Source organism: Somniosus microcephalus, chromosome 4, assembly GCF_052327205.1.
Source record: "Somniosus microcephalus isolate GS21.2 chromosome 4, FLI_Smic_1.0, whole genome shotgun sequence".
Classification (NCBI taxonomy): Eukaryota; Metazoa; Chordata; class Chondrichthyes; order Squaliformes; family Somniosidae; genus Somniosus; species Somniosus microcephalus.
In genome coordinates, this window is record NC_140990.1 from 13,860,110 (window position 1) to 13,887,438 (window position 27,329).

General features: G+C 51.6%; 1 protein-coding gene across 1 annotated transcript in view; it reads left to right on the top strand.

Moving 5' to 3' along the window:
* The first annotated feature begins 962 nt into the window (after positions 1-962).
* The window catches only part of LOC147118327 (uncharacterized), a 361,660-nt gene continuing 335,293 nt past the window's right edge, over positions 963-27,329 (top strand). Inside the window, exon 1 of the mRNA XM_085984392.1 lies at positions 963-2,482. Within this exon, the coding sequence (XP_085840518.1) occupies positions 1,982-2,482 (501 nt within the window). The 5' untranslated portion in view covers positions 963-1,981. The remainder of the gene's footprint in view (positions 2,483-27,329) is intronic.

A 27,329-nucleotide genomic window follows, 5' to 3' on the forward strand; every position in this document is an offset into this window, starting at 1 on the left:
ATAAGCTGGGACTGTTCTCCTTAGAGCAGAGAAGGTTAAGGGGAGATTTACCAGAATGGTACCAGGGGATGAGGGATTTCAGTGACGTGGAGGGACTGGAGAAGCTGGGGTTGTTCTCCTTAGAGCAGAGAAGGTTAAGGGGAGATTTACTAGAATGGTACCAGGGATGAGGGACTTCAGTGACGTGGAGGGACTGGAGAAGCTGGGGTTGTTCTCCTTAGAGCAGAGAAGGTTAAGGGGAGATTTAATAGAGGTGTTGAAAATCATGAACGGTTTTGAGAAGAGTAAATAAGGAGAAACTCTTTCCACTGGCAGGAGGGTCGGTAACCAGAGATCACAGATTTAAGATACTTGGCAAAAGAACCAGAGGGGGAGATGAGGAGAAATGTTTTTTACGCAGCGAGTTGCTGTGATCTGGAATGCACTGCCTGAAAGGGCGGTGGAAGCAGATTCAATAGTAACTTTCAAAAGAGAATTGGATATCCCGTTCTTCTGCTCCCTCCTCCCACCGCTCCCCTGCCACCAGCCCCCACGGGTACCATTGGCGAGTGAGGCGCTCTCCGCACCGGGGATCGGGCCCTGGTTCGGGCGCCAAGCTGGCCAACGGCCTCTTCGCTCTTTCCAGGCACGAGCCAGAAAAGTGGAGGCGCTGCACTCGCAATGGCGGCTGATCGATCGCCGAATCCCGGGGTGGGGGGAGACTCCCGGGCAAACAGAGGAAACAATCCAGGAGACTCCCGGACAATCCAGAAGCCTGCCGGGCATTCCAGGAAACTCCCGGGTAATCGAAGAGCCTCCAGGGCAATCCAGGAAACTCCCTGGAAATCCAGGAGACTCCCGGGCAATCCAGGAGACTCCCTGGAAATCCAGGAGACTCCTGGGCAATCCAGGAAACTCCAGGGTCAGCAAGGGGTTCGGACCTTGGATGGGAGGGGGAAGTGGGGAGAAAAGAGTAACGTCTCTCCCTCGGCACTCGAAGGGTTAATGTCCTTCCCGAGATATATATATATAGTCTGTAGGAGTCGGAATTCTGCTGTCACTGGGCGGATTAATCCGGGCGGGCAGCTGGCCAATCTGGTAAGAATGCAAAACTCCCAGTAACTGCTTTAATCAACGTCACAAATTGAAGAACATACCAAACTGTCAATCACACCTGTCTCTCTCTCTCTCTCTGCAATATTTTGCTTCTTGCAACTTAAGGTTTTTCTGCTGGTGGGGCATCATCTCATCATTCGCACCAGAGACAGACAGAGAGACAGAGACATAGACGCAGCAAGAGAGACAGAGAGAGAGAGACAAACAGAGAGAGAGATAGAGAGAGAGAGAGACATAGAAACAGAAAGAGAGACAGAGAGAGAGAGACAGAGAGAGAGAGAGACAGATAGAGAGAGAGAGAGAGAGAGAGAGAGACAGACAGAGAGACAGAGAGAGAGACAGAGAGAGAGAGAGACAGAGCGAGAGAGAGAGATAGAGACAAAGAGCGAGAGAGCCACATAGAGACAGATAGAGAGAGAGACAAAGAGAGACAGAGAGACAGAGACAGAGGCACAGAGACAGATAGAGAGAGACAGAGAGAGAGTGATAGAGACAAAGAGGGAGAGAGAGGCAGAGAGAGAGAGAGAGGAAGACAAAGAGAGACAGAGACAGAGAGACAGGGGGAGACAAAGAGAGAGAGAGAGAGACAGAGAGAGGGAGACAGAGAGACAGATAGAGAAAGAGAGCAGGGTGGAGATCTTTTCACAGTAAGAAGCCTCTCTCGTTTGAGTATTGGGAGATCGGAAGGGTGTGCTGGTAAGGCGAGCACAGACCGTGAAATCTTCCCCAGAAGCTGCGGAGGATATCGCTCCTCTCAGGAAGCGCTCGAGGCCGCACTCAGAGCGAGGTGGACGAGCGGGCAAGGAGGAGCGGGACGGTTGGCCGGGAAGGTTGGGGCAGGAGGTCTTCTGCCATCGAGTCAGGGAGAGAGAGAGAGAGAGAGACCATGAGCCAGCCGGTTACGCTGGTGAATTCCTTGGCGAAGGTGTTTGACCCCAACACCCTGAGGAACCAGGGACCCCCCACCTCCCCGAGAAAGCCCGTGGGATCCTCCTCCACCCTGCCCACGCCGGACGGACTGCGGTCCATGGACCTCAAACTGGACGGCCTGGCTGAGAAGGTGGACCTCCTGGTCAGCACCCAAGGGCGACTGCTGCGGAGTCTGGAGAGCGCCCGGGAGAAAGCGGGTGGGGTGGACGGGGGCGACGGCCCCGTCCTCTGTCCGGACAAGCCCTGGAGGGCAGAGGTCACCGAGGTCCTGGCCATCCTGCGCCGGGAGACGGAGAAGCAGAGCCGGAGGATGGAGGCGATGGAGAAGCTGATGCGCACCGTGGGAAAGGTCACCGGTTTCTTGGGTGAGACCTTCCGGGACTCCCGAATCGTCCAGTTCCTCCTGACGGGCCGGGTCGGGGCGAAGGTCAAAGGGGAGCCAGCCAGCAGTGGAAAGGTGAGTGGCAATTTCAACATCAACTCGCACTGATACGGTACCTAAAACGTCCCAAGGCGCTTCACAGCAGCATAAATCAGACAAAATGTGACACCGGGTCACATAAGGAGATGTTTGGACAGGTGGCCAAAAGCTTGGTTAAAGAGCTAGGGGGGAAAATTCAGCTGTTTGCGCCTCCCGTTAGCGCCTTAAGAGGGCGCTAATGGGGCACAAAGCAACTAGCGCCCGGGCGCGGCGATGTCGGCACCGCTCGCGAAACGAACTAGACATTTTGCGGTGGTGCTAAACACTACCGCCACGATCACCTGCGCCCGCAGATTGTGACGTCAGTCGAGTGCGCAACGCCCCGGACCGGATATTGAGTGGCGCCCCCTGCCTTACCGCCTGCCGCTAGCAACGACAGGTTGAGGGGGAGCGTTTTGCAGTCAGGAAGGGACTGGGGGAGCGCTATTTAAAGGCAACCGCTTCCTGCCATTTTTTTTCGGTGACATTTTTGCACCACGCATTCTGAGAGAGAGAGAGAGAGACTTCTGGAGCGATTCAACGCTGTGTGAAGGAGTTTTGGGTACTGAGCAGCACTTTGCAGGTTCATTTTGATTTGACCTTCCTTGTATCGATTTAGAAGAGATTTGGGGGCTGCACTCTGAGCTCTTTCCCTGGGTCTCTCCATTGTTCTTTCCAGCAGATTTGATGTCCAGGTCTCTCCAGGCCGAGATTCAAGGCTGCAATGAGCAGGGTGTGGCTGGAGAGCCAGATCGACCCTCCCCTTTAAGAATTGGCCGGCACCAGTGTGTCTGTGTTCCATTGCTGACTGACATCACATGAGCTTTGCCAGTGCTCTGAGGTAGCGCCTCGCTCCTCGGTCTTTGCACCTTAAGACAGGTGTAAAGTGCCTGATTTAGCGTTCAAATCGCCTCCAGGGGCGATAAAAACCAAGTTTGCCGTCGGAGACGATAATTAGCGCCAGGCGCTAAACTTTGCGCACGGCCGATAATGACGCCCCAAATGGGGCGATACCGAATTTTTCCACCATAGGGTTTAAGGAGCATGTTAAAGGAGGAGAGAGAGGTAGAGAGGGAGGGAGTTCCAAGCTTAGAGCCTCGGCAGTTGAAGGCACGGCCGCCAATGGTGGAGCGATGAAAATCGGGGACGCGCTAAAGGCGGAGGCTTGTAAGGCTGGAGGAGGCTACAGAGATAGGGAAGGGGTTGGGGGGGGCGGCAGGGAACGAGGAGGCCTTGGAGGGATCTGGACAAAAGGATGGGGAGATTTTTAAAATCGAGGCATTGCCAGACCGAAAGCCAATGTAGGTCAGCTAGCACAGGGGAGGGTGAACGGGCCTTGGTGCGAGTTAGGATAGGGGGCAGCAGAGTTATGGATGAGTTAAAGTTTACGGAGGGTGGAACGTGGGAAGCTGACCAGGAGACCATTGGAATAGATTCAGGTGTCGAAGGCGATAATGGAATAACGGCAATTGTCCATTTCCCAGCACAGGGTTACACAGAGTGCAAAGGAGTATAACAATCGCAATGACCCAGTGTAATACAGTCCAGGACCGACTCTCCCAATAACCCAGTGTAATACAGTCCAGGACCGACTCTCCCAATGACACAGAGTAATACAGTCCAGGACCGAGTCTTCCAATGACCCAGAGTAATACAGTCCAGGACCGACTCTCCCAATGACCCACTGTAATACAGTCCAGGACCGAGTCTTCCAATGACCCAGTGTAATACAGTCCAGGACCGACTCTCCCAATGACCCAGTGTAATACAGTCCAGGACCGACTCTCCCAATAACCCAGTGTAATACAGTCCAGGACCGACTGTCCCAATGACCCAGAGTAATACAGTCCAGGACCGACTCTCCCAATGATCCAGTGTAATACAGTCCAGGACCGACTCTCCCAATGACCCAGTGTAATACAGTCCAGGACCGACTCTCCCAATGACCCAGAGTAATACAGTCCAGGACCGACTCTCCCAATGACCCAGTGTAATACAGTCCAGGACCGACTCTCCCAATGACCCAGTGTAATACAATCCAGAACCGACTGTCCCAATGACCCAGAGTAATACAGTCCAGGACCGACTCTCCCAATGATCCAGTGTAATACAGTCCAGGACCGACTCTCCCAATGGCCCAGTGTAATACAGTCCAGGACCGACACTCCCAATGATCCAGTGTAATACAGTCCAGGACCGACTCTCCCAATGACCCAGAGTAATTAAGTCCAGGACCGACTCTCCCAATGACCCAGTGTAATACAATCCAGGACCGAATCTCTCAATGATCCAGTGTAATACAGTCCAGGACCGACTCTCCCAATGACCCAGTGTAATACAGTCCAGGACCGACTCTCCCAATGACCCAGTGTAATACAGTCCAGGACCGAATCTCTCAATGATCCAGTGTAATACAGTCCAGGACCGACACTCCCAATGACCCAGTGTAATACAATCCAGGACCGACTCTCCCAATGACCCAGTGTAATACAGTCCAGGACCGACTCTCCCAATGACCCAGTGTAATACAGTCCAGGACCGACTCTCCCAATGACCCAGTGTAATACAGTCCAGGACCGACTCTCCCAATGACCCAGTGTAATACAGTCCAGGACCGACTCTCCCAATGACCCAGAGTAATACAGTCCAGGACCGACTCTCCCAATGACCCAGTGTAATACAGTCCAGGACCGACTCTCCCAATGACCCAGTGTAATACAGTCCAGGACCGACTCTCCCAATGACCCAGTGTAATACAGTCCAGGACCGACTCTCGCAATGACCCAGTGTAATACAGTCCAGGACCGACTCTCCCAATGACCCAGTGTAATACAGTCCAGGACCGAGTCTTCCAGTGACCCAGTGTAATACAATCCAGAACCGACTCTCCCAATGACCCAGTGTAATACAGTCCAGGACGGACTCTTCCAATGACCCAGTGTAATACAGTCCAGGACCGCCTGTCCCAATGACCCAGAGTAATACAGTCCAGGACCGACTCTCCCAATGACCCAGAGTAATACAGGCCAGGACCGACTCTCCCAATGATCCAGTGTAATACAGTCCAGGACCGACTCTCCCAATGACCCAGTGTAATACAGTCCAGGACCGAGTCTTCCAGTGACCCAGTGTAATACAATCCAGGACCGACTCTCCCAATGACCCAGTGTAATACAGTCCAGGACGGACTCTTCCAATGACCCAGTGTAATACAGTCCAGGACCGCCTGTCCCAATGACCCAGAGTAATACAGTCCAGGACCGACTCTCCCAATGACCCAGTGTAATACAGTCCAGGACGGACTCTTCCAATGACCCAGTGTAATACAGTCCAGGACCGACTGTCCCAATGACCCAGAGTAATACAGTCCAGGACCGACTCTCCCAATGACCCAGTGTAATACAGTCCAGGACCGACTCTCCCAATGAACCAGTGAAATACAGTCCAGGACCGACTCTCCCAATGACCCAGTGTAATACAGTCCAGGACCGACTCTCCCAATGAACCAGTGTAATACAGTCCGGGACCGACTCTCCCAATGACCCAGTGCAATGCAGTCCAGGACCGACTCTCCCAATGACCCAGTGTAATACAGTCCAGGACCGACTCTCCCAATGATCCAGTGTAATACAGTCCAGGACCGACTCTCCCAATGATCCAGTGTAATACAGTCCAGGACCGACTCTCCCAATGATCCAGTGTAATACAGTACAGGACAGACTCTCCCAATGATCCAGTGTAATACAGTCCAGGACCGACTCTCCCAATGATCCAGTGTAATACAGTCCAGGACCGACTCTCCCAATGACCCAGTGTAATACAGTCCAGGACCAACTCTCCCAATGATCCAGTGTAATACAGTCCAGGACCGACTCTCCCAATGATCCAGTGTAATACAATCCAGGACCGACTCACCCAATGATCCAGTGTAATACAGTCCAGGACCGACTCTCCCAATGATCCAGTGTAATACACTCCAGGACCGACTCTCCCAATGACCCAGTGTAATACAGTCCAGGACCGACACTCCCAATGACCCAGTGTAATACAGTCCAGGACCAACTCTCCCAATGACCCAGTGTAATACAGTCCAGGACCGACTCTCCCAATGACCCAGTGTAATACAGTCCAGGACCGACTCTCCCAATGACCCAGTGGAATACAGGCCAGGACCGAGTCTTCCAATGACCCAGTGTAATACAATCCAGGACCGACTCGCCCAATGATCCAGTGTAATACAGTCCAGGACCGACTCTCCCAATGAACCAGTGAAATACAGTCCAGGACCGACTCTCCCAATGATCCAGTGTAATACAGTCCAGGACCCACTCTCCCAATGACCCAGTGTAATACAGCCCAAGACCGACTCTCCCAATGACCCAGTGTAATACAGTCCAGGACCGACTCTCCCAATGATCCAGTGTAATACAGTCCAGGACCGACTCTCCCAATGACCCAGTGTAATACAGTCCAGGACCGACTCTCCCAATGACCCAGTGTAATACAGTCCAGGACCGACTCTCCCAATGACCCAGTGTAATACAGTCCAGGACCGACTCTCCCAATGACACAGTGTAATACAGTCCAGGACGACTCTCCCAAAGACCCAGTGTAATACAGTCCAGGACCAACTCTCCCAATGACCCAGTGTGATACAGTCCAGGACCGACTCTCCCAATGACCCAGTGTAATACAGTCCAGGACCGACTCTCCCAATGATCCAGTGTAATACAGTCCAGGACCAGCACTCCCAGTGATCCAGTGTAATACAGTCCAGGACCGACTCTCCCAATGATCCAGTGTAATACAGTCCAGGACCGACTCTCCCAATGACCCAGTGTAATACAGTCCAGGATTGACTCTTCCAATGACCCAGTGTAATACAGTCCAGGACCGACTCTCCCAATGACCCAGTGTAATACAGTCCAGCACTGACTCTCCCAATGATCCAGTGTAATACAGTCCAGGACCGACTCTCCCAATGATCCAGTGTAATACAGTCCAGGACCGACTCTCCCAATGATCCAGTGTAATACAGTCCAGGACCGACTCTCCCAATGACCCAGTGTAATACAGTCCAGGACCGATTCTCCCAATGACCCAGTGTAATACAGTCCAGGACCGACTCTCCCAATGACCCAGTGTAATACAGTCCAGGACCGACTCTTCCAATGAGCCAGTGTAATACAGTCCAGGACCGACTCTCCCAATGATTCAGTGTAATACAGTCCAGGACGGACTCTTCCAATGACCCAGTGTAATACAGTCCAGGACCGACTCTCCCAATGACCCAGTGTAATACAGTCCAGGACCGACTCTCCCAATGACCCAGTGTAATACAGTCCAGGACCGACTCTCCCAATGACCCAGTGGAATACAGGCCAGGACCGAGTCTTCCAATGACCCAGTGTAATACAATCCAGGACCGACTCGCCCAATGATCCAGTGTAATACAGTCCAGGACCGACTCTCCCAATGAACCAGTGAAATACAGTCCAGGACCGACTCTCCCAATGATCCAGTGTAATACAGTCCAGGACCCACTCTCCCAATGACCCAGTGTAATACAGCCCAAGACCGACTCTCCCAATGACCCAGTGTAATACAGTCCAGGACCGACTCTCCCAATGATCCAGTGTAATACAGTCCAGGACCGACTCTCCCAATGACCCAGTGTAATACAGTCCAGGACCGACTCTCCCAATGACCCAGTGTAATACAGTCCAGGACCGACTCTCCCAATGACCCAGTGTAATACAGTCCAGGACCGACTCTCCCAATGACACAGTGTAATACAGTCCAGGACGACTCTCCCAAAGACCCAGTGTAATACAGTCCAGGACCAACTCTCCCAATGACCCAGTGTGATACAGTCCAGGACCGACTCTCCCAATGACCCAGTGTAATACAGTCCAGGACCGACTCTCCCAATGATCCAGTGTAATACAGTCCAGGACCAGCACTCCCAGTGATCCAGTGTAATACAGTCCAGGACCGACTCTCCCAATGATCCAGTGTAATACAGTCCAGGACCGACTCTCCCAATGACCCAGTGTAATACAGTCCAGGATTGACTCTTCCAATGACCCAGTGTAATACAGTCCAGGACCGACTCTCCCAATGACCCAGTGTAATACAGTCCAGCACTGACTCTCCCAATGATCCAGTGTAATACAGTCCAGGACCGACTCTCCCAATGATCCAGTGTAATACAGTCCAGGACCGACTCTCCCAATGATCCAGTGTAATACAGTCCAGGACCGACTCTCCCAATGACCCAGTGTAATACAGTCCAGGACCGATTCTCCCAATGACCCAGTGTAATACAGTCCAGGACCGACTCTCCCAATGACCCAGTGTAATACAGTCCTGGACCGAATCTACCAATGACCCAGTGCAATACAGTCCAGGACGGACTCTTCCAATGACCCAGTGTAATACAGTCCAGGGCCGACTCTCCCAATGATCCAGTGTAATACAGTCCAGGACCGACTCTCCCAATGAGCCAGTGTAATACAGTCCAGGACCGACTCTCCCAATGATTCAGTGTAATACAGTCCAGGACGGACTCTTCCAATGACCCAGTGTAATACAGTCCAGGACCGACTCTCCCAATGACCCAGTGTAATACAGTCCAGGACCGACTCTCCCAATGATCCAGTATAATACAGTCCAGGACCGACTCTCCCAATGACCCAGTGTAATACAGTCCAGGACCGACTCTCCCAATGACCCAGTGTAATACAGTCCAGGAGCGACTCTCCCAATGACCCAGTGTAATACAGTCCAGGACCGACTCTCCCAATGACCCACTGTAATAGAGTCCAGGACCGACTCTCCCAATGACCCAGTGTAATACAGTCCAGGACCGACTCTCCCAATGATCCAGTGTAATACAGTCCAGGACCGAATCTCCCAATGGTCCAGTGTAATACAGTCCAGGACCGACTCTCCCAATGACCCAGTGTAATACAGTCCAGGACCGACTCTCGCAATGACCCAGTGTAATACAGTCCAGGACCGACTCTCCCAATGACACAGTGTAATACAGTCCAGGACCGACTCTCCCAATGATCCAGTGTAATACAGTCCAGGACCGACTCTTCCAATGACCCAGTGTAATACAGTCCAGGACCGAGTCTTCCAGTGACCCAGTGTAATACAATCCAGAACCGACTCTCCCAATGACCCAGTGTAATACAGTCCAGGACGGACTCTTCCAATGACCCAGTGTAATACAGTCCAGGACCGACTGTCCCAATGACCCAGAGTAATACAGTCCAGGACCGACTCTCCCAATGACCCAGTGTAATACAGTCCAGGACCGACTCTCCCAATGAACCAGTGAAATACAGTCCAGGACCGACTCTCCCAATGACCCAGTGTAATACAGTCCAGGACCGACTCTCCCAATGAACCAGTGTAATACAGTCCGGGACCGACTCTCCCAATGACCCAGTGCAATGCAGTCCAGGACCGACACTCCCAATGACCCAGTGTAATACAGTCCAGGACCGACTCTCCCAATGATCCAGTGTAATACAGTCCAGGACCGACTCTCCCAATGATCCAGTGTAATACAGTCCAGGACCGACTCTCCCAATGATCCAGTGTAATACAGTACAGGACAGACTCTCCCAATGATCCAGTGTAACACAGTCCAGGACCGACTCTCCCAATGATCCAGTGTAATACAGTCCAGGACCGACTCTCCCAATGACCCAGTGTAATACAGTCCAGGACCAACTCTCCCAATGATCCAGTGTAATACAGTCCAGGACCGACTCTCCCAATGATCCAGTGTAATACAGTCCAGGACCGACTCACCCAATGATCCAGTGTAATACAGTCCAGGACCGACTCTCCCAATGATCCAGTGTAATACACTCCAGGACCGACTCTCCCAATGACCCAGTGTAATACAGTCCAGGACCGACACTCCCAATGACCAGTGTAATACAGTCCAGGACCAACTCTCCCAATGACCCAGTGTAATACAGTCCAGGACCGACTCTCCCAATGACCCAGTGTAATACAGTCCAGGACCGACTCTCCCAATGACCCAGTGGAATACAGGCCAGGACCGAGTCTTCCAATGACCCAGTGTAATACAATCCAGGACCGACTCGCCCAATGATCCAGTGTAATACAGTCCAGGACCGACTCTCCCAATGAACCAGTGAAATACAGTCCAGGACCGACTCTCCCAATGATCCAGTGTAATACAGTCGAGGACCCACTCTCCCAATGACCCAGTGTAATACAGCCCAAGACCGACTCTCCCAATGACCCAGTGTAATACAGTCCAGGACCGACTCTCCCAATGATCCAGTGTAATACAGTCCAGGACCGACTCTCCCAATGACCCAGTGTAATACAGTCCAGGACCGACTCTCCCAATGACCCAGTGTAATACAGTCCAGGACCGACTCTCCCAATGACCCAGTGTAATACAGTCCAGGACCGACTCTCCCAATGACACAGTGTAATACAGTCCAGGACGACTCTCCCAAAGACCCAGTGTAATACAGTCCAGGACCAACTCTCCCAATGACCCAGTGTGATACAGTCCAGGACCGACTCTCCCAATGACCCAGTGTAATACAGTCCAGGACCGACTCTCCCAATGATCCAGTGTAATACAGTCCAGGACCAGCACTCCCAGTGATCCAGTGTAATACAGTCCAGGACCGACTCTCCCAATGATCCAGTGTAATACAGTCCAGGACCGACTCTCCCAATGACCCAGTGTAATACAGTCCAGGATTGACTCTTCCAATGACCCAGTGTAATACAGTCCAGGACCGACTCTCCCAATGACCCAGTGTAATACAGTCCAGGACCGACTCTCCCAATGACCCTGTGTAATACAGTCCAGCACTGACTCTCCCAATGATCCAGTGTAATACAGTCCAGGACCGACTCTCCCAATGATCCAGTGTAATACAGTCCAGGACCGACTCTCCCAATGATCCAGTGTAATACAGTCCAGGACTGACTCTCCCAATGACCCAGTGTAATACAGTCCAGGACCGATTCTCCCAATGACCCAGTGTAATACAGTCCAGGACCGACTCTCCCAATGACCCAGTGTAATACAGTCCAGGACCGACTCTCCCAATGATCCAGTGTAATACAGTCCAGGACCGAATCTCCCAATGGTCCAGTGTAATACAGTCCAGGACCGACTCTCCCAATGACCCAGTGTAATACAGTCCAGGACGGACTCTTCCAATGACCCAGTGTAATACAGTCCAGGGCCGACTCTCCCAATGATCCAGTGTAATACAGTCCAGGACCGACTCTCCCAATGAGCCAGTGTAATACAGTCCAGGACCGACTCTCCCAATGATTCAGTGTAATACAATCCAGGACCGACTCTCCCAATGACCCAGTGTAATACAGTCCAGGACCGACTCTCCCAATGACCCAGTGTAATACAGTCCAGGACCGACTCTTCCAATGACCCAGTGTAATACAGTCCAGGACGGACTCTTCCAATGACCCAGTGTAATACAGTCCAGGACCGACTCTCCCAATGACCCAGTGTAATACAGTCCAGGACCGACTCTCCCAATGATCCAGTATAATACAGTCCAGGACCGACTCTCCCAATGACCCAGTGTAATACAGTCCAGGACCGACTCTCCCAATGACCCAGTGTAATACAGTCCAGGAGCGACTCTCCCAATGACCCAGTGTAATACAGTCCAGGACCGACTCTCCCAATGACCCACTGTAATAGAGTCCAGGACCGACTCTCCCAATGACCCAGTGTAATACAGTCCAGGACCGACTCTCCCAATGATCCAGTGTAATACAGTCCAGGACCGAATCTCCCAATGGTCCAGTGTAATACAGTCCAGGACCGACTCTCCCAATGACCCAGTGTAATACAGTCCAGGACCGACTCTCCCAAAAACCCAGTGTAATACAGTCCAGGACCGACTCTCCCAAAAACCCAGTGTAATACAGTCCAGGACCGACTCTCCCAATGACCCAGTGTAATACAGTCCAGGACCGACTCTCCCAATGACCCAGGGTAATAAAGTCCAGGACCGACTCTCCCAATGACCCAGGGTAATAAAGTCCAGGACCGAGTCTTCCAATGACCCAGTGTAATACAGTCCAGGACCGTCTCTCCCAATGATCCAGTGTAATACACTCCAGGACCGACTCTCCCAATGATCCAGTGTAATACAGTCCAGGACCGACTCTCCCAATGATCCAGTGTAATACAGTCCAGGACCGACTCTCCCAATGACCCAGTGTAATACAGTCCAGGACCGACTCTCCCAATGATCCAGTGTAATACAGTCCAGGACCGACTCTCCCAATGATCCAGTGTAATACAGTCCAGGACCGACTCTCCCAATGACCCAGTGTAATACAGTCCTGGACCGACTCTCCCAATGATCCAGTGTAATAAAGTCCAGGACCGACTCTCCCAATGACCCAGTGTAATACAGTCCTGGACCGACTCTCCCAATGATCCAGTGTAATACAGTCCAGGACCGACTCTCCCAATGACCCAGTGTAATACAGTCCTGGACCGACTCTCCCAATGATCCAGTGTAATACAGTCCAGGACCGACTCTCCCAATGACCCAGTGTAATACAGTCCAGGAACGACTCTCCCAATGAACCAGTGTAATACAGTCCAGGACCGACTCTCCCAATGACCCAGTGTAATACAGTCCAGGACCGACTCTCCCAATGATCCAGTGTAATACACTCCAGGACCGACTCTCCCAATGATCCAGTGTAATACAGTCCAGGACCGACTCTCCCAATGATCCAGTGTAATACAGTCCAGGAGCGGCTCTCCCAATGACCCAGTGTAATACAGTCCAGGACCGACTCTCCCAATGACCCAGTGTAATAGAGTCCAGGACCGACTCTCCCAATGACCCAGTGTAATACAGTCCTGGACCGAATCTCCCAATGACCAAGTGTAATACAGTCCAGGACCGACTCTCCCAATGAACCAGTGAAAGACAGTCCAGGACCGACTCTCCAAATGATCCAGTGTAATACAGTCCAGGACCGACTCTCCCAATGACCCAGTGTAATACAGCCCAAGACCGACTCTCCCAATGACCCAGTGTAATACAGCCCAAGACCGACTCTCCCAATGACCCAGTGTAATACAGTCCAGGACCCACTCTCCCAATGACCCAGTGTAATACAGCCCAAGACCGACTCTCCCAATGACCCAGTGTAATACAGTCCAGGACCGACTCTCCCAATGATCCAGTGTAATACAGTCCAGGTCCGACTCTCCCAATGACCCAGTGTAATACAGTCCAGGACCGACTCTCCCAATGATCCAGTGTAATACAGTCCAGGACCGACTCTCCCAATGACCCAGTGTAATACAGTCCAGGACCGACTCACCCAATGACCCAGTGTAATACAGTCCAGGACCGACTCTCCCAATAACCCAGTGTAATACAGTCCAGGACCGACTCTCCCAATAACCCAGTGTAATACAGTCCAGGACCGACTCTCCCAATGATCCAGTGTAATACAGTCCAGGACCGACTCTCCCAATGACCCAGTGTAATACAGTCCAGGACCGACTCACCCAATGACCCAGTGTAATACAGTCCAGGACCGACTCTCCCAATGACCCAGTGTAATACAGTCCAGGACCGACTCTCCCAATGACCCAGTGTAATACAGTCCAGGACCGACTCTCCCAATGACCCAGCGTAATACAATCCAGGACCGACTCTCCCAATGACCCAGGGTAATACAATCCAGGACCGAGTCTTCCAATGATCCAGTGTAATACAGTCCAGGACCGACTCACCCAACGATCCAGTGTAATACAGTCCAGGACCGACTCTCCCAATGACCCAGTGTAATACAGTCCAGGACCGACTCTCCCAAAGACCCAGTGTAATACAGTCCAGGACCAACTCTCCCAATGACCCAGTGTAATACAGTCCAGGATTGACTCTTCCAATGACCCAGTGTAATACACTCCAGGACAGACTCTCCCGATGATCCAGTGTAATACAGTCCAGGACCGACTCTCCCAATGATCCAGTGCAATACAGTCCAGGACCGACTCTCCCAATGACCCAGTGTAATACAGTCCAGGACCGACTCTCCCAATGACCCAGTGTAATACAGTCCAGGACCGACTCTCCCAATGACCCAGTGTAATACAGTCCAGGACCGACTGTCCCAATGACCCAGTGTAATACAGTCCAGGGCTGAATCTCCCAATGACCCAGTGTAATACAGTCCAGGACCGACTCTCCCAATGACCCAGTGTAATACAGTCCAGGACCGACTCTCCCAATGACCCAGGGTAATACAGTCCAGGACGGACTCTTCCAATGACCCAGTGTAATACAGTCCAGGACCGACTCTCCCAATGACCCAGTGTAATTAAGTCCAGGACCGACTCTCCCAATGATCCAGTGTAATACAGTCCAGTACCGACTCTCCCAATGACCCAGTGTAATGCAGTCCAGGACCGACTCTCCCAATGACCCAGTGTAATACAGTCCAGGACCGACTCTCCCAATGAACCAGTGAAATACAGTCCAGGACCGACACTCCCAATGACCCAGTGTAGTACAGTCCAGGACGGACTCTTCCAATGATCCAGTGTAATACAGTCCAGGACCGACTCTCCCAATGATCCAGTGTAATACAGTCCAGGACCCACTCTCCCAATGACCCAGTGTAATACAGTCCAGGACCCACTCTCCCAATGACCCAGTGTAATACAGTCCAGGACCCACTCTCCCAATGACCCAGTGTAATACAGTCCAGGACCGACTCTCCCAATGACCCAGTGTAACACAGTCCAGGACCGACTCTCCCAATGATCCAGTGTAATACAGTCCAGGACCGACTCTCCCAATGACCCAGTGCAATACAGTCCAGGACCGACTCTCCCAATGACCCACTGTAATACAGTCCAGGACGGACTCTTCCAATGATCCAGTGTAATACAGTCCAGGACCGACTCTCCCAATGACCCAGTGTAATACAGTCCAGGACCGACTCTCGCAATGACCCAGTGTAATACAGTCCAGGACCGACTCTCCCAATGACCCAGTGTAATACAGTCCAGGACCGACTCTCCCAATGATCCAGTGTAATACAGTCCAGGACCGACTCTCCCAATGACCCAGTGTAATATAGTCCAGGACCGACTCTCCCAATGACCCAGTGTAATATAGTCCAGGACCGACTCTCCCAATGATCCAGTGTAATACAGTCCAGGACCGACTCTCCCAATGACCCAGTGTAATAGAGTCCAGGACCGACTCTCCCAATGACCCAGTGTAATACAGTCCAGGACCGACTCTCCCAATGACCCAGTGTAATACAGTCCAGGACGGACTCTTCCAATGACCCAGTGTAATACAGTCCAGGACCGACTCTCCCAATGACCCAGTGTAATACAGTCCAGGACCGACTCTCCCAATGATCCAGTATAATACAGTCCAGGACCGACTCTCCCAATGACCCAGTGTAATACAGTCCAGGACCGACTCTCCCAATGACCCAGTGTAATACAGTCCAGGAGCGACTCTCCCAATGACCCAGTGTAATACAGTCCAGGACCGACTCTCCCAATGACCCACTGTAATAGAGTCCAGGACCGACTCTCCCAATGACCCAGTGTAATACAGTCCAGGACCGACTCTCCCAATGATCCAGTGTAATACAGTCCAGGACCCAATCTCCCAATGGTCCAGTGTAATACAGTCCAGGACCGACTCTCCCAATGACCCAGTGTAATACAGTCCAGGACCGACTCTCGCAATGACCCAGTGTAATACAGTCCAGGACCGACTCTCCCAATGACACAGTGTAATACAGTCCAGGACCGACTCTCCCAATGATCCAGTGTAATACAGTCCAGGACCGACTCTCCCAATGACCCAGTGTAATACAGTCCAGGACCGAGTCTTCCAGTGACCCAGTGTAATACAATCCAGAACCGACTCTCCCAATGACCCAGTGTAATACAGTCCAGGACGGACTCTTCCAATGACCCAGTGTAATACAGTCCAGGACCGAGTGTCCCAATGACCCAGATTAATACAGTCCAGGACCGACTCTCCCAATGACCCAGTGTAATACAGTCCAGGACGGACTCTTCCAATGACCCAGTGTAATACAGTCCAGGACCGAATGTCCCAATGACCCAGAGTAATACAGTCCAGGACCGACTCTCCCAATGACCCAGTGTAATACAGTCCAGGACCGACTCTCCCAATGAACCAGTGAAATACAGTCCAGGACCGACTCTCCCAATGACCCAGTGTAATACAGTCCAGGACCGACTCTCCCAATGAACCAGTGTAATACAGTCCGGGGCCGACTCTCCCAATGACCCAGTGCAATGCAGTCCAGGACCGACTCTCCCAATGACCCAGTGTAATACAGTCCAGGACCGACTCTCCCAATGATCCAGTGTAATACAGTCCAGGACCGACTCTCCCAATGATCCAGTGTAATACAGTCCAGGCCCGACTCTCCCAATGACCCAGTGTAATACAGTCCAGGACCAACTCTCCCAATGATCCAGTGTAATACAGTCCAGGACCGACTCTCCCAATGATCCAGTGTAATACAGTCCAGGACCGACTCACCCAATGATCCAGTGTAATACAGTCCAGGACCGACTATCCCAATGATCCAGTGTAATACACTCCAGGACCGACTCTCCCAATGACCCAGTGTAATACAGTCCAGGACCGACACTCCCAATGACCCAGTGTAATACAGTCCAGGACCAACTCTCCCAATGACCCAGTGTAATACAGTCCAGGACCGACTCTCCCAATGACCCAGTGTAATACAGTCCAGGACCGACTCTCCCAATGACCCAGTGGAATACAGGCCAGGACCGAGTCTTCCAATGACCCAGTGTAATACAATCCAGGACCGACTCGCCCAATGATCCAGTGTAATACAGTCCAGGACCGACTCTCCCAATGAACCAGTGAAATACAGTCCAGGACCGACTCTCCCAATGATCCAGTGTAATACAGTCCAGGACCCACTCTCCCAATGACCCAGTGTAATACAGCCCAAGACCGACTCTCCCAATGACCCAGTGTAATACAGTCCAGGACCGACTCTCCCAATGATCCAGTGTAATACAGTCCAGGACCGACTCTCCCAATGACCCAGTGTAATACAGTCCAGGACCAACTCTCCCAATGACCCAGTGTAATACAGTCCAGGACCGACTCTCCCAATGACCCAGTGTAATACAGTCCAGGACCGACTCTCCCAATGACACAGTGTAATACAGTCCAGGACGACTCTCCCAAAGACCCAGTGTAATACAGTCCAGGACCAACTCTCCCAATGACCCAGTGTGATACAGTCCAGGACCGACTCTCCCAATGACCCAGTGTAATACAGTCCAGGACCGACTCTCCCAATGATCCAGTGTAATACAGTCCAGGACCAGCACTCCCAGTGATCCAGTGTAATACAGTCCAGGACCGACTCTCCCAATGATCCAGTGTAATACAGTCCAGGACCGACTCTCCCAATGACCCAGTGTAATACAGTCCAGGATTGACTCTTCCAATGACCCAGTGTAATACAATCCAGGACCGACTCTCCCAATGACCCAGTGTAATACAGTCCAGGACCGACTCTCCCAATGACCCAGTGTAATACAGTCCAGCACTGACTCTCCCAATGATCCAGTGTAATACAGTCCAGGACCGACTCTCCCAATGATCCAGTGTAATACAGTCCAGGACCGACTCTCCCAATGATCCAGTGTAATACAGTCCAGGACCGACTCTCCCAATGACCCAGTGTAATACAGTCCAGGACCGATTCTCCCAATGACCCAGTGTAATACAGTCCAGGACCGACTCTCCCAATGACCCAGTGTAATACAGTCCTGGACCGAATCTACCAATGACCCAGTGTAATAAAGTCCAGGACGGACTCTTCCAATGACCCAGTGTAATACAGTCCAGGGCCGACTCTCCCAATGATCCAGTGTAATACAGTCCAGGACCGACTCTCCCAATGAGCCAGTGTCATACAGTCCAGGACCGACTCTCCCAATGATTCAGTGTAATACAGTCCAGGACGGACTCTTCCAATGACCCAGTGTAATACAGTCCAGGACCGACTCTCCCAATGACCCAGTGTAATACAGTCCAGGACCGACTCTCCCAATGATCCAGTATAATACAGTCCAGGACCGACTCTCCCAATGACCCAGTGTAATACAGTCCAGGACCGACTCTCCCAATGACCCAGTGTAATACAGTCCAGGACCGACTCTCCCAATGATCCAGTGTAATACAGTCCAGGAGCGACTCTCCCAATGACCCAGTGTAATACAGTCCAGGACCGACTCTCCCAATGACCCACTGTAATAGAGTCCAGGACCGACTCTCCCAATGATCCAGTGTAATACAGTCCAGGACCGAATCTCCCAATGGTCCAGTGTAATACAGTCCAGGACCGACTCTCCCAATGACCCAGTGTAATACAGTCCAGGACCGACTCTCCCAAAAACCCAGTGTAATAAAGTCCAGGACCGACTCTCCCAATGACACAGTGTAATACAGTCCAGGACCGACTCTCCCAATGACCCAGTGTAATACAGTCCAGGACCGACTCTCCCAATGACCCAGTGTAATACAGTCCAGGACCGAATCTCCCAAAGACCCAGTGTAATACAGTCCAGGACCGACTCTCCCAATGACCCAGGGTAATAAAGTCCAGGACCGAGTCTTCCAATGACCCAGTGTACTACAGTCCAGGACCGACTCTCCCAATGACCCAGTGTAATACAGTCCTGGACCGACTCTCCCAATGATCCAGTGTAATACAGTCCAGGACCGACTCTCCCAATGACCCAGTGTAATACAGTCCAGGAACGACTCTCCCAATGAACCAGTGTAATACATTCCAGGACCGACTCTCCCAATGATCCAGTGTAATACAGTCCAGGACCGACTCTCCCAATGTCCCAGTGTAATACAGTCCAGGACCGAATCTCCCAATGACTCAGTGTAATACAGTCCAGGACCGACTCTCCCAATGACCCAGTGTAATACAGTCCAGGACCGACTCGCCCAATGACCCAGTGTAATGCAGTCCAGGGCCGACTCTCCCAATGATCCAGTGTAATACAGTCCAGGACCGACTCTCCCAATGACCCAGTGTAATGCAGTCCAGGACCGACTCTCCCAATGACCCAGTGTAATACACTCCAGGACCGACTCTCCCAATGATCCAGTGTAATACAGTCCAGGACCGACTCTCCCAATGATCCAGTGTAATACAGTCCAGGACCGGCTCTCCCAATGACCCAGTGTAATACAGTCCAGGACCGACTCTCCCAATGACCCAGTGTAATACAGTCCAGGACCGACTCTCCCAATGACCCAGTGTAATACAGTCCTGGACCGAATCTCCCAATGACCAAGTGTAATACAGTCCAGGACCGACTCTCCCAATGAACCAGTGAAAGACAGTCCAGGACCGACTCTCCAAATGATCCAGTGTAATACAGTCCAGGACCCAATCTCCCAATGACCCAGTGTAATACAGCCCAAGACCGACTCTCCCAATGACCCAGTGTAATACAGTCCAGGACCGACTCTCCCAATGATCCAGTGTAATACAGTCCAGGTCCGACTCTCCCAATGACCCAGTGTAATACAGTCCAGGACCGACTCTCCCAATGATCCAGTGTAATACAGTCCAGGACCGACTCTCCCAATGACCCAGTGTAATACAGTCCAGGACCGACTCTCCCAATGACCCAGTGTAATACAGTCCAGGACCGACTCTCCCAAAGACCCAGTGTAATACAGTCCAGGACCAACTCTCCCAATGACCCAGTGTGATACAGTCCAGGACCCAATCTCCCAATGACCCAGTGTAATACAGCCCAAGACCGACTCTCCCAATGATCCAGTGTAATAAAGTGCAGGACCGACTCTCCCAATGACCCAGTGTAATACAGTCCAGGATTGACTCTTCCAATGACCCAGTGTAATACAGTCCAGGACAGACTCTCCCAATGATCCAGTGTAATACAGTCCAGGACCGACTCTCCCAATGATCCAGTGCAATACAGTCCAGGACCGACTCTCCCAATGACCCAGTGTAATACAGTCCAGGACCGACTGTCCCAATGACCCAGTGTAATACAGTCCAGGGCTGAATCTCCCAATGACCCAGTGTAATACAGTCCAGGACCGACTCTCCCAATGACCCAGTGTAATACAGTCCAGGACCGACTCTCCCAATGATCCAGTGTAATACAGTCCAGGACCGACTCTCCCAATGACCCAGTGTAATGCAGTCCAGGACCGACTGTCCCAATGATCCAGTGTAATACAGTCCAGGACCGACTGTCCCAATGATCCAGTGTAATACAGTCCAGGGCTGAATCTCCCAATGACCCAGTGTAATACAGTCCAGGACCGACTCTCCCAATGACCCAGTGTAATACAGTCCAGGACCGACTCTCCCAATGATCCAGTGTAATACAGTCCAGGACCGACTCTCCCAATGACCCAGTGTAATGCAGTCCAGGACCGACTCTCCCAATGACCCAGTATAATACAGTCCAGGACCGACTCTCCCAATGACACAGTGTAATACAGTCCAGGACCGACTCTCCCAATGACCCAGTGTAATACAGTCCAGGACCGACTCTCCCAATGACCCAGTGTAATACATTCCAGGACCGACTCTCCCAATGACCCAGTGTAATACAGTCCAGGACCGACTCTCCCAATGACCCAGTGTAATACAGTCCAGGACGGACTCTTCCAATGACCCGGTGTAATACAGTCCAGGACCGACTCTCCCAATGACCCAGTGTAATTAAGTCCAGGACCGACTCTCCCAATGATCCAGTGTAATACAGTCCAGGACCGACTCTCCCAATGACCCAGTGTAATACAGTCCAGGACCGACTCTCCCAATGACCCAGTGTAATACAGTCCAGGACCGACTCTCCCAATGATCCAGTGTAATAAGCTCCAGGACCGACTCTCCCAATGAACCAGTGAAATACAGTCCAGGACCGACTCTCCCAATGATCCAGTGTAATACAGTCCAGTACCCACTCTCCCAATGACCCAGTGTAATACAGCCCAAGACCGACTCTCCCAATGACCCAGTGTAACACAGTCCAGGACCGACTCTCCCAATGATCCAGTGTAATACAGTCCAGGACCGACTCTCCCAATGACCCAGTGCAATACAGTCCAGGACCGACTCTCCCAATGATCCAGTGTAATACAGTCCAGGACCGACTCTCCCAATGACCCAGTGTAATACAGTCCAGGACCGACTCTCCCAATGACCCAGTGTAATACAGTCCAGGACCGACTCTCCCAATGACACAGTGTAATACAGTCCAGGACGACTCTCCCAAAGACCCAGTGTAATACAGTCCAGGACCAACTCTCCCAATGACCCAGTGTGATACAGTCCAGGACCGACTCTCCCAATGATCCAGTGTAATACAGTCCAGGACCGACTCTCCCAATGAACCAGTGTAATACAGTCCAGGATTGACTCTTCCAATGACCCAGTGTAATACAGTCCAGGACCGACTCTCCCAATGACCCAGTGTAATACAGCCCAGGACCGACTCTCCCAATGACCCAGTGTAATACAGTCCAGCACTGACTCTCCCAATGATCCAGTGTAATACAGTCCAGGACCGACTCTCCCAATGATCCAGTGTAATACAGTCCAGGGCCGACTCTCCCAATGATCCAGTGTAATACAGTCCAGGACCGACTCTCCCAATGACCCAGTGTAATACAGTCCAGGACCGACTCTCCCAATGACCCAGTGTAATACAGTCCAGGACCGACTCTCCCAACGACCCAGTGTAATACAGTCCTGGACCGAATCTCCCAATGACCCAGTGTAATACAGTCCAGGACGGACTCTTCCAATGACCCAGTGTAATACAGTCCAGGGCCGACTCTCCCAATGATCCAGTGTAATACAGTCCAGGACCGACTCTCCCAAGGAGCCAGTGTAATACAGTCCAGGACCGACTCTCCCAATGATCCAGTGTAATACAGTCCAGGACCGACTCTCCCAATGATCCAGTGTAATACAGTCCAGGACCGACTCTCCCAATGACCCAGTGTAATAAAGTCCAGGAGCGACTCTCCCAATGACCCAGTGTAATACAGTCCAGGACCGACTCTCCCAATGACCCAGTGTAATAGAGTCCAGGACCGACTCTCCCAATGACCCAGTGTAATACAGTCCAGGACCGACTCTCCCAATGATCCAGTGTAATACAGTCCAGGACCGAATCTCCCAATGATCCAGTGTAATACAGTCCAGGACCGACTCTCCCAATGACCCAGTGCAATACAGTCCAGGACCGACTCTCCCAAAAACCCAGTGTAATAAAGTCCAGGACCGACTCTCCCAATGACACAGTGTAATACAGTCCAGGACCGACTCTCCCAATGACCCAGTGTAATACAGTCCAGGACCGACTCTCCCAATGACCCAGGGTAATGCAGTCCAGGACCGAGTCTTCCAATGACCCAGTGTAATACAGTCCAGGACCGACTCTCCCAATGATCCAGTGTAATACAGTCCAGGACCGACTCTCCCAATGACCCAGCGTAATACAATCCAGGACCGACTCTCCCAATGACCCAGTGTAATACAGTCCTGGACCGACTCTCCCAATGATCCAGTATAATACAGTCCAGGACCGACTCTCCCAATGACCCAGTGTAATACAGTCCAGGAACGACTCTCCCAATGAACCAGTGTAATACAGTCCAGGACAGAATCTCCCAATGACCCAGTGTAATACAGTCCGGGACCGACTCTCCCAATGATCCAGTGTAATACAGTCCAGGACCGACTCTCCCAATGACCCAGTGTAATGCAGTCCAGGACCGACTCTCCCAATGACCCAGTGTAATACACTCCAGGACCGACTCTCCCAATGATCCAGTGTAATACAGTCCAGGACCGACTCTCCCAATGATCCAGTGTAATACAGTCCAGGACCGACTCTCCCAATGACCCAGTGTAATACAGTCCAGGACCGACTCTCCCAATGACCCAGTGTAATACAGTCCAGGACCGACTCTCCCAATGACCCAGTGTAATACAGTCCTGGACCGAATCTCCCAATGACCAAGTGTAATAAAGTCCAGGACCGACTCTCCCAATGAACCAGTGAAAGACAGTCCAGGACCGACTCTCCCAATGATCCAGTGTAATACAGTCCAGGACCGACTCTCCCAATGACCCAGTGTAATACCGTCCAGGACCGACTCTCCCAATGACCCAGTGTAATACAGTCCTGGACCGAATCTCCCAATGACCAAGTGTAATACAGTCCAGGACCGACTCTCCCAATGAACCAGTGAAAGACAGTCCAGGACCGACTCTCCCAATGATCCAGTGTAATACAGTCCAGGACCCACTCTCCCAATGATCATGTGTAATACAGCCCAAGACCGACTCTCCCAATGACCCAGTGTAATACAGTCCAGGACCGACTCTCCCAATGATCCAGTGTAATACATTGCAGGACCGACTCTCCCAATGACCCAGTGTAATACAGTCCAGGATCGACTCTCCCAATGATCCAGTGTAATACAGTCCAGGACCGACTCTCCCAATGACCCAGTGTAATACAGTCCAGGACAGACTCTCCCAATGACCCAGTGTAATACAGTCCAGGACCGACTCTCCCAATGACACAGTGTAACACAGTCCAGGACGACTCTCCCAAAGACCCAGTGTAATACAGTCCAGGACCAACTCTCCCAATGATCCAGTGTAATACAGTCCAGGACCAACTCTCCCAATGATCCAGTGTAATACAGTCCAGGACCGACTCTTCCAATGACCCAGTGTAATACAGTCCAGGATTGACTCTTCCAATGACCCAGTGTAATACACTCCAGGACCGACTCTCCCAATGACCCAGTGTAATACAGTCCAGGACCGACTCTCCCAATGATCCAGTGCAATACAGTCCAGGACCGACTCTCCCAATGACCCAGTGTAATACAGTCCAGGACCGATTCTCCCAATGACCCAGTGTAATACAGTCCAGGACCGACTCTCCCAATGACCCAGTGTAATACAGTCCTGGACCGAATCTCCCAATGACCCAGTGTAATACAGTCCAGGACGGACTCTTCCAATGACCCAGTGTAATACAGTCCAGGGCCGACTCTCCCAATGATCCAGTGTAATACAGTCCAGGACCGACTCTCCCAATGAGCCAGTGTAATACAGTCCAGGACCGACTCTCCCAATGATCCAGTGTAATACAGTCCAGGACTGACTCTCCCAATGATCCAGTGTAATACAGTCCAGGACCGACTCTCCCAATGACCCAGTGTAATACAGTCCAGGACCGACTCTCCCAATGACCCAGTGTAATAAAGTCCAGGAGCGACTCTCCCAATGACCCAGTGTAATACATTCCAGGACCGACTCTCCCAATGACCCAGTGTAATAGAGTCCAGGACCGACTCTCCCAATGACCCAGTGTAATACAGTCCAGGACCGACTCTCCCAATGATCCAGTGTAATACAGTCCAGGACCGAATCTCCCAATGATCCAGTGTAATACAGTCCAGGACCGACTCTCCCAATGACCCAGTGCAATACAGTCCAGGACCGACTCTCCCAAAAACCCAGTGTAATAAAGTCCAGGACCGACTCTCCCAATGACACAGTGTAATACAGTCCAGGACCGACTCTCCCAATGACCCAGTGTAATACAGTCCAGGACCGACTCTCCCAATGACCCAGGGTAATGCAGTCCAGGACCGAGTCTTCCAATGACCCAGTGTAATACAGTCCAGGACCGACTCTCCCAATGATCCAGTGTAATACAGTCCAGGACCGACTCTCCCAATGACCCAGCGTAATACAATGCAGGACCGACTCTCCCAATGACCCAGTGTAATACAGTCCTGGACCGACTCTCCCAATGATCCAGTATAATACAGTCCAGGACCGACTCTCCCAATGACCCAGTGTAATACAGTCCAGGAACGACTCTCCCAATGAACCAGTGTAATACAGTCCAGGACAGAATCTCCCAATGACCCAGTGTAATACAGTCCGGGACCGACTCTCCCAATGATCCAGTGTAATACAGTCCAGGACCGACTCTCCCAATGACCCAGTGTAATGCAGTCCAGGACCGACTCTCCCAATGACCCAGTGTAATACACTCCAGGACCGACTCTCCCAATGATCCAGTGTAATACAGTCCAGGACCGACTCTCCCAATGATCCAGTGTAATACAGTCCAGGACCGACTCTCCCAATGACCCAGTGTAATACAGTCCAGGACCGACTCTCCCAATGACCCAGTGTAATACAGTCCAGGACCGACTCTCCCAATGACCCAGTGTAATACAGTCCTGGACCGAATCTCCCAATGACCAAGTGTAATAAAGTCCAGGACCGACTCTCCCAATGAACCAGTGAAAGACAGTCCAGGACCGACTCTCCCAATGATCCAGTGTAATACAGTCCAGGACCGACTCTCCCAATGACCCAGTGTAATACCGTCCAGGACCGACTCGCCCAATGATCCAGTGTAATACAGTCCAGGACAGACTCTCCCAATGACCCAGTGTAATACAGTCCTGGACCGAATCTCCCAATGACCAAGTGTAATACAGTCCAGGACCGACTCTCCCAATGAACCAGTGAAAGACAGTCCAGGACCGACTCTCCCAATGATCCAGTGTAATACAGTCCAGGACCCACTCTCCCAATGATCATGTGTAATACAGCCCAAGACCGACTCTCCCAATGACCCAGTGTAATACAGTCCAGGACCGACTCTCCCAATGATCCAGTGTAATACATTGCAGGACCGACTCTCCCAATGACCCAGTGTAATACAGTCCAGGATCGACTCTCCCAATGATCCAGTGTAATACAGTCCAGGACCGACTCTCCCAATGACCCAGTGTAATACAGTCCAGGACAGACTCTCCCAATGACCCAGTGTAATACAGTCCAGGACCGACTCTCCCAATGACACAGTGTAACACAGTCCAGGACGACTCTCCCAAAGACCCAGTGTAATACAGTCCAGGACCAACTCTCCCAATGATCCAGTGTAATACAGTCCAGGACCAACTCTCCCAATGATCCAGTGTAATACAGTCCAGGACCGACTCTTCCAATGACCCAGTGTAATACAGTCCAGGATTGACTCTTCCAATGACCCAGTGTAATACACTCCAGGACCGACTCTCCCAATGACCCAGTGTAATACAGTCCAGGACCGACTCTCCCAAAGATCCAGTGCAATACAGTCCAGGACCGACTCTCCCAATGACCCAGTGTAATACAGTCCAGGACCGATTCTCCCAATGACCCAGTGTAATACAGTCCAGGACCGACTCTCCCAATGACCCAGTGTAATACAGTCCTGGACCGAATCTCCCAATGACCCAGTGTAATACAGTCCAGGACGGACTCTTCCAATGACCCAGTGTAATACAGTCCAGGGCCGACTCTCCCAATGATCCAGTGTAATACAGTCCAGGACCGACTCTCCCAATGAGCCAGTGTAATACAGTCCAGGACCGACTCTCCCAATGATCCAGTGTAATACAGTCCAGGACTGACTCTCCCAATGACCCAGTGTAATACAGTCCAGGACCGACTCTCCCAATGACCCAGTGTAATACACTCCAGGACCGACTCTCCCAATGACCCAGAGTAATACAGGCCAGGACCGAGACTTCCAATGACCCAGTGTAATACAATCCAGGACCGACTCTCCCAATGACCCAGTGTAATACAGTCCAGGACCGACTCG